The 9,478-nt window shown below is 38.6% G+C and overlaps 1 protein-coding gene across 1 annotated transcript; it reads left to right on the plus strand.

The window, feature by feature from the left end:
* The first annotated feature begins 2,232 nt into the window (after positions 1 to 2,232).
* LOC110466797 (hyphally regulated cell wall protein 3-like) lies at positions 2,233 to 9,076 on the plus strand. Its single transcript, XM_021523556.1, has 3 exons — positions 2,233 to 2,447; positions 8,439 to 8,712; positions 8,801 to 9,076. Exons 1-3 carry the CDS (start codon positions 2,233 to 2,235, stop codon positions 9,074 to 9,076), a joined length of 765 nt encoding a protein of 254 aa, XP_021379231.1.
* Positions 9,077 to 9,478: the final 402 nt, after the last annotated feature.

Consider the following 9,478-nt stretch of genomic DNA (forward strand, 5'->3'; position numbering starts at 1 on the left):
CATTGGCAGGAATGTCTGAATAGTAACTGTGTAACATGTATATAGTCTTGAAGTAAGATGCGATCCTATTTACTGTAGTGATACCTTACCATACCGTGTTTCATACATGTACGATGACATATTTAATGGTACAGAATAAATCACGCACAAGTATATACATACAGTGCTATTACGTTGCTTCGTCGCTAAATGCATACAATTTCCTAATTCATTATTTGTTACATTTTATACACGTGATAGTCTTTAATAATATGGCTCAATATATGTACTAAAGATATTGTTATACAATTTTCCTCTGGTAATAAAAAGATATCCATCCTCAAAATCGTTCGTAAGACTTAAGTCACAGGTTCTTTTCTCTCTCTTTTGGTATCTGCCTGGTTCTATATTTGCGATTATGTGAGCTGACTCTAGCTATGACGGCCACCCTCATCGTTTTGTCGGGATCCTGGTAACAGGGAAGGAAGAGCCCGATATTTCAGTTACATTGGGATGGTCACACCTTGTACGCCGTGAACTTAACTCCACAAATCGCGGGGCAGCGTGCCATATAGTGTCGTGTTATGACAACCCACATGTATTGATCCATTCTCTATAAATCAAAAGATATGGACACATTTTTGAACCCACTTCAGTCAGAGGTGTAAATTATGAATGATTTATCTGAAAGGTAGCGAACAATTTGGCAAAATGTGTGTCCCGGATTATCAACGTATGGCCCCGCAATGGAAGATTATAGCGAGACTTCCTCAGAACGAGACTCTCGTTTGGCGTGAGAACAAAGAAGCGGCTCTGACACGCTGGACAGCGGGCAGGGAACTGGCCGGACCGCAGAACAGGCTCCAACTCTGTGACGTCAACAGGAAATCATAATGTGTGTGATCACGTTTCTCATGGCATGCGTATATCTTATCAGCGGCAGATCCAAGATATTTGGTTGAAGAAGTCCGATGTCCTGAAAAGAGAGGGATCAAAACTCGAGAGAACATAGTTTTGAATAAAAAAAAACAAAAAAAAACAAAAACATTCACAATATCACTATCAGTCTCTGCTTTATACATGTCAATGGATATATTTCAACAAATAAGCTCACACTGAAGTGTTTGCAAATAATTGTTCACAAAGTTAACCATTAACCGTTAAAATATATAAAAGGAGCGGTTAACATATGTCTTTCAGTCCCTTTTTGTGATGCCTTGATAAACAATTACAAAGATGTCAAAATTAGACATTAACGGCGATGACGATACTGGTGATGTCGTCCTGTAAGTTCCCTTGTCTCTATAACCAAAGAATGTGTTACTAAACATGCTTTGGTTGAATAAAATATAAAAAGAACATCATTCCCATTACATCTGATTTTCATTACGGTCTTTTTAAGGAAACTCGCTGATGTTCTTTAGAAATATCTAATTTAATGACTCGTTTGATTTCCGCTTTTTATAGTTTCGTAGCCCATCGTTAAGGGATCACCATGCAGATAACTTAGCGTGGTTTGTGGCTATTTCCTCTGTATCACTCAAAGATGTTTGTCGCAAATATGAGTTTCGTGTGAACAGTAGTAAAATGATATATAGAGTTCAATCTTATGCAGACTTCGTTTGCACTCCATTAAAAGTAATTGCCTGAAGATAGCCGCAAAGCGTGAACACGTAGCGAAACTCAACTTGCATTGTCTTTATATTTATGTACAAATGTATATTGTTTCATTAACAATCACGTTAAACAAATGTACAAAGTAAACATAACTGCCACGATTCCTGTAATATATCGGTAAGAAAAAAATGCCTGTTTCATATGAGCCTTGATCAAAGATGCATGGTATTTGTATGGTACCTATGTGACGTCGCCAATTCAGAGGACAGCAAAGATGAGTGATGCCTATGTGACGTCGCTAATTCAGAGGACAGCAAAGATGAATGAGGCCTATGTGACGTCGCCAATTCAGAGGGACAGCAAATATGAATGATGCCTACGTAATGTCGCCATATTCAGAGGACAGCAAAGATGAATGATGCCTTTGTGACTTCGCCAATTCAGAGGACAGCAAAGATGAATGATGCCTATGTAACGTCGCCAATTCAGAGGACAGCAAAGATGAGTGATGCCTATGTGACGTCGCTAATTCAGAGGACAGCAAAGATTAATGATGCCTATGTGCCGTTGCTAATTCAGAGGACAGCAAAGATGAATGATGCCTAGGTGACGTCGCCAATTCAGAGGACAGCAAAGATGAATGATGCCTTTGTGACTTCGCCAATTCAGAGGACAGCAAAGATGAATGATGCCTATGGGACGTCGCTAATTCAGAGGACAGCAAAGATGAATGATGCCTATGTGCCGTTGCTAATTCAGAGGACAGCAAAGATGAATGATGCCTATGTGACGTTGCCAATTCAGAGGACAGCAAAGATGGATGAGGCCTACATGACGTCGCCGATGCCTTTGTGACGTCGCTAATTCAGAGGGACAGCAAAGATGAATGATGCCTATGTGACGTCGCCAATTCAGAGGGTCAGCAAATCTGAATGATGCCTACGTAATGTCTCCATATTCAGAGGACAGCAAAGATGAATGATGCCTTTGTGACTTCGCCAGTTCAGAGGACAGCAAAGATGAATGATGCCTATGTGACGTCGCCAATTCAGAGGGACAGCAAATCTGAATGATGCCTACGTAATGTCGCCATATTCAGAGGACAGCAAAGATGAATGATGCCTTTGTGACTTCGCCAATTCAGAGGACAGCAAAGATGAATGATGCCTATGTGACGTTGTCAATTTGAGAGAACAGTAAATATCTATGGCATCTACGTGACGTCGGAAATTTGAGAGGACAGCAAATATGAACATTTATCTATGTGACGTCGCCATTTTGAGAGAACAGTAAATATGCATGGCATCTACGTTATGTCGCCATGTTTAGAGGACAGCTATGATATCTTTGTGACGTCGCCAATTTGAGAGGACAGCAAAGATGTTCAATTCAATTATAGGAGTCGTAACATACACGTGTTAAACATAGTAAAATTAATTATACACAAGATTACAGAGGCTGAACAATGTGAAAACCATTTCACTCCTTGTCATACATTGTGCAATTAGTTAATGTACTATTCAAGATAACGCAATCATATTACTATCAGCTGTCACGCCTGGCATTGGCAATACACAAACATTTACCAAGCTTATTTAGTTATTTTACATCCCTTACAAACACAAGTTTTACAAGCTTAAAGACAGAATGGACAGATATATGGTACCTTTGTGACGCCACCAGTTTGAGAAGACAGAAAGATGGCTGTTACCTATTGGATGTCATGTCTGATACCTATGTAATGTCGTTAGGATGAGATGAGTACAAAAGGCCAATTTATATTTGTTATTTCCTCACGGTTGAACAGTAACATTAATTAATTGTTCTATGCTGAACAATCAAGTTTTCATGTTTTCCTCCAATTCCGTTATCTTATAATTGAAACCATCCCGCTGGAAGTATGGGTTTTATACAAGCTATCAAAGCCACAGTACCGCAGGGTTTCAAGTAAGGCTATTTGATGGATGTCATACTTTTAATGATCCATGTAATTATCTATTTTTTGCCCAATAGAAGAATATTCTTTCTACATTAATTGCATATACACACACGTGCAACTGCGCTGTTTATAGATGATACACGTGCATCTATACTGTTATAGATGATACATGCTGTCTGTAGTACGTATATTGTTACACTTTATTCGCGCATGATAATTAATTTCTCGTCTCGTTTATGGCTGATATTAAACCTTTCCTGACAGTCGAACACGTGCTCATTCCCGCCCTCACCTGGCAGCTCTCCGTAGCTTAATAATGGCGTGCATAAACACACGTCGTGTAAATCACGTGCACTTTCCGTGTCAAAGTCTTCGATAATTTGGGATCCATATCAGCAAATACAAAAAGCACATTTAAATAGTGTATTCAAACACTTATCTTTGGCAACGGAATATTCGAACAGTGATATTTGCTTTTACTCATTTCAAATCTTTATCTGCGATCAAAAACAATATCTATTTCGCCATATCGGGTAATGCAACTATATGCAAGACTTAATTTAATACTTTCTTTTGAAAAATAAAATCTTGTAAGATATTTGTCCATTTATGATGTTGTCCAACACCGTTTCATACTTAGGCCTACAGATATGGGCCGTGTTATCATTCTCTCGCCCCTCACCATCAGATTGGTATCAGAACCGTTACTATGTTGTGAGCGCTGAAGCCATTCTGCCATCAAAAGCGCAAGTCTTATATCGGGTCGTGCATAGTTGTAATAACTATCACAGGAAACAAAAAGTATACCATAGAAAAATTCCCCTACCACTAAAATTAATACTAAAAGGAAGGATCGGCGTCACAGTGACGAGCGGAGGTCGGAGTCTACCAAACCGCCATCTTTGCTTTCCTGTTTATGGACACTTTAGTTTGAACGGAGCTAAACTTTAAAAGCCAATCTTTGTATGAGTGATTGATATCGATCAGAGATCGATTACAATATCACGAGAGGGTTTCAGCATCAGCAGCTAACCATATCGATACAAGTAGTATTAAAGATATATTTTGTACACGCTTAGTGCCCATACATTTCTTCTATAATATGTCTGTGTCCTAGCGACGCTTTGAAGCCAGTATCGGTCTATCACTACCGGACGGAAGCATCTTAAAAGGTTGACATCCAGGTCTGACGATTGTGTAACAGTCGGCCCTTAATATTTGTCCCTACAGGAAGAGGGAGCTCACCTACAAGGCCCTCTGACATATAACTGTCAACATTTGCGCTCATTTCGTACTAAATATTATGACAATCATTTTAGCGGCAAGCGTTATGGGATTGGTATAATAAAACATCTCACAGAAGCGTAATGGAGTTGTCCTGTAGCATATGGAATACAAGGTCACATCGATATGCGTGGTGGAGTAACAACTAGCCATTATTTTAATTCATCTTTCTTCTGATATATATTGAGCGGCCCGTAATGTTATCTATAACCAGCCAACCGAGGTTTATTGTTGGTTTAAAATTAAGGAAAAGGGCAATCAATGTTATTTTGTTATAACCTGACTAAAATCTTGTTTTCTGTAATTGGTCGAGATGTTACCAAGCCAATAGAATGAATATTGATAATATTAACGTAGATAGCTAATCAATCCTCAAACTTGTAATTATTCGAACGGTGTTTCGGCTCGACGTTCACAAACATATCGCATCAATTTTAATTAAACACTTTCCTCTAAGCTAAGTGGTGGCAAATTAAAAGACCGAAACACTTAAAATTCTCTACTTTATTTTCTGATATGGAGACGAAAATTATATCAATCGTTAAAATTGCTGTTCGTCCCTAGAACAAAAGTATCTCGATTATTTATTGCTGCCGATGTTGTGAGAGTACACCTCCTCTAAGATGTAATCGACTTTATTAAAGAGGATATTCAGACAGACCTTTGATAAACGACTTGACATTCCTCAACACGCCATACCTGTACAGAAAACCCGTCCTGGCTGTCCGTGGAAGAATATACACGTTGTGTACATCCTCATCAAGTCGAATGGTCGGGGGGAGGTAGCTGTTTTCGGCCGATTATTCAGTTGCTCAAAATGTATCGTTTGCTAGATGGATTAAACATTGTCAAGAACTATGATGGACACCATGCAGAACAGAAAATGTCATGCCGTGATCTGTTTCAATGAACAGGATTTGATCTGATCTTTTTGCTATACAGAAAAGAAATTAACACAGTGTTTCCCGCTGCCCAAAAACAGTAATTGACCTGAAGAGGTAGTGGTATAGCATTTACCGTAGACAATTATAAGGACTATAGATCTAGTGTTAATCGTTTTGCATTTCTGTATAAAACTTAAATCATTATTTGAAAACACAATTGCCACTCTTCCCCATATGTCCCTCGTTATTGTAAAGAATGTCCAATATATATGGACTGACTGACTTCTCCATCTTGTTGGTATTGTGACAAGTTCGCGTAGGCCATCTGAAATTTATTCAGTGATTTTGCACTCTTGTGAGGTTGTTGTGTCTCCCTCTGAGACTGTTTTGAACATGTACCATAAAGAAGGCGTACAGGCACATCAAACGCGAGCAGTCACGTTAAAGGCGGTGGCGTCAAAAGCAAAATCACAAAACGGAGCTAAGTTTTGGTGTGTGGTAGAACCAGCGAAGTTTTCAACTGGACATGTGTCATATCAGGAGTCCCCCACAAGGATCAGGTGTTAGGAGTACGTGTGTCTGTGATCTCCCGTAGGTAGCACAACCTTTCCACAGACGATACCAAGGTTTATAAAATTATGCTAAAATCAGTGTACTAGAATACACTACAGGAGGTCCCAAACAATATTTGGTTTTGATGTGACACGCGGCTGCTAATACTTTGTTAGCTTTAACGCACAATCCCTCGATTCATTAGTAAAGAATAGATGAGCCACTTTAGGATAGCATGACCTCCTCCTCAGTTACAAAACCCACCACATATCGAAATATCAACTAAACCACAATACATAATGAAATAAAACTAGGGCAAATTAATTAAAACCCAAAGAAAATGTCACATCGATACGCTTTAAAAAGTTCCAAGATAATAAGACCAGGTATTCCGGGAGGTTACGCGTCCTCTTCTTCACCGACGACACCCGTCACATAAATATATGTCATATCAAAGTAATGTAAGGTCATCACATCGATAACTAGGGTAGTGATAACACAACCACACGGCACATTAATGAGTATAATAAAACAAATCATCGACTTTCATGTCACACAAAGAAATGGCCTACATCTCTTAGATCGTGATGGCGACCACAAAACTTGTCTGCGCAAAAAACAACAACAACAAAAAAACAACAACAACAACAACAACAACAACAACAACAACAACAACAACAACAACAACAACAGCAAAAACATGTGAATACTATCAACGTATTTCAAACGTGTACATTTTCTATGTTGTATATTATTTACATTGACAGCATATACAAAACACGAATATATGCCTAATTACATCAACCATAAGAGATATACCATAATCGTGTCTCGTTTATGTCTGTTTAGCTTCAAACATTGATTGGCCTAGCTAACAAAATAAACCAGTACTCATTGATATTTTTAAAATTCAAAAAATAAGGCTTTGTATGTACATTCTCTTTGCTTCAACAGTAGTTTAGACCTATTCAGATTTCCATTATTTTGGCCCCCTCGCATCGCCGATAATTCCCAGACAAAAAAGACAATAGAATACATAAGTCTCAGCAAAACCATATTCCGAAATCGGTAAAGTTAGGGCAACATATGATCAAACGGAAGATTTCCATGGAAACCCATGAAAAAGTACCAGTAGAATAAGGCCAGGTGTTCCGGAATGGTGCGCGTATTCTGCTACATCGACAACACCCTTTATTTAAATACATGTCAAATCAAAGTAATGTCACATCATCACATCGATATTTCGGGTAGTGGTAACAAAACCACACGGCACATTAATGAGTATAATAAAAAAAACAACATCTACCATTATGTCACGCAGAAATAGCATGTTTCTCTGTGAGGTCGTGATGGCGACAATACAAGCGTGTCCATAGTCTTCATCAACTTTCATCTTTGGAAACTTTGTGTTGTAAGTTTGTCCGTCAGCAGTCGACATCTATCATTGAAGTTGTGATATTTGGGGCAAGCCCTTGAGTGCCGAAATCGTCCCACCTATAGTACAACTTTGTAGGAAGTCGTCCCTGCTGGGCATGTTGTAAGGAATAGTCGAGAAAAGCAGCTGAATAAGATAAATCAGAGGTGTCCTTGATTTCAAGCGCTGGAGGGTATATAGATCGATGTGGTCAATTAATGTCTTGATGTTCAAAGACAGCTCATCGTCGATATAATTGAATTTGAAAATTAAAGACGTTTTTGTAACGAGTCCTGATAAGCTCATCACTAACATATCGGTTAGAAGAGGGGCATACTCTGTTCCCATACGGATGCCTTCATTCTGCTGGAAAATCTTTCCATCGAACTCAGCAAAGATATTGTCAACCAGAAACTTAGTCATTCTCACAATATCGTCCTCAGTATATTTTATTTTGGCCTTCATTGTATTTATCACAAGAAATGCCCCAAAATAGTTTGCAACAATTCATGTATATCGCCGTACGCCTTTCTTCGCAAAAAGAAAGCTCTCACAACAGGAGCATGTAGCGGTTCCTTGTGTTTGGTATGATGAATGGTAGTATAAAGGGTTGAAAAGTCAAAAGTTTAGATAGAAGAAACACTATTTAGAAGAGCATGCTCAAGATTGATCTAAAGATCTTTTGAATTCTTTAAAATCCACATCCCGTTTATTCCACTTCTTTAGCATACAGTATCACAATACGATTGTAATCCTAATTTATTGGTAGTGAGAAGGGTAATGAGAATGATAATGGTAATGAGAATGGTAATGAGAATGGTAGTCAGAATGGTAGTCAGAATGGTAGTGTGAATGGTAGTCAGAATGGTAATGAGAATGGTAGTGAGAATGGTAGCGAGAATGATAGTCAGAATGGTAATGAGAATGGTAGTGAGAATGATAGTAAGAACGATAGTCAGAATGGTAGTGAGAATGGTAATGAGAATGGTAGTGAGAATGGTAGTGAGAATGGTAGTCAGAATGGTAGTCAGAATGGTGGTGAGGTAGTGAGAATGGTAGTGAGAATGGTAGTGAGAATGGTGGTGAGGTAGTGAGAATGGTAATGAGAATGGTAATGAGAATGGTAGTCAGAATGGTAGTCAGAATGGTAGTGTGAATGGTAGTCAGAATGGTAATGAGAATGGTAGTGAGAATGGTAGCGAGAATGATAGTCAGAATGGTAATGAGAATGGTAGTGAGAATGATAGTAAGAACGATATTCAGAATGGTAGTGAGAATGGTAATGAGAATGGTAGTGAGAATGGTAGTCAGAATGGTAGTCAGAATGGTAGTCAGAATGGTAGTGAGAATGGTGGTGAGGTAGTGAGAATGGTAGTGAGAATGGTAGTGAGAATGGTGGTGAGGTAGTGAGAATGGTAGTGAGAATGGTATTGAGAATGGTAGTCAGAATGGTATTCAGAATGGTAGTCAGAAGTTTTGATAACGGCTTGGTTGAGCAACTAGAAGAGACAGCAATATAATGTTGTTAGTAAGGTTTCTTGTGAAATGTTTGGAATCCAATACAAACGAGGCAAGTCTGTATCCTTATCGTCAGTGGGTATTAGGCGAGATTGTAGCACAGAAGCATGATTTGCTAGTATTTCGAAAAATGGGGTGCCTTGTCCATATCTTGACAAGGTCTAGAGAAAATAGACAAGGATTAATACGCCCCAAACCATTACCGGTATTATTAGTACTTAAACAGAATAAATGATATTCAAAGTACAATTTTTTAGGTCCAATAATTTTGACCAATATCTCATTATTCTA

The sequence above is a fragment of the Mizuhopecten yessoensis genome, unplaced genomic scaffold (assembly GCF_002113885.1).
Source record: "Mizuhopecten yessoensis strain PY_sf001 unplaced genomic scaffold, ASM211388v2 scaffold11145, whole genome shotgun sequence".
NCBI classification, from domain to species: Eukaryota; Metazoa; Mollusca; class Bivalvia; order Pectinida; family Pectinidae; genus Mizuhopecten; species Mizuhopecten yessoensis.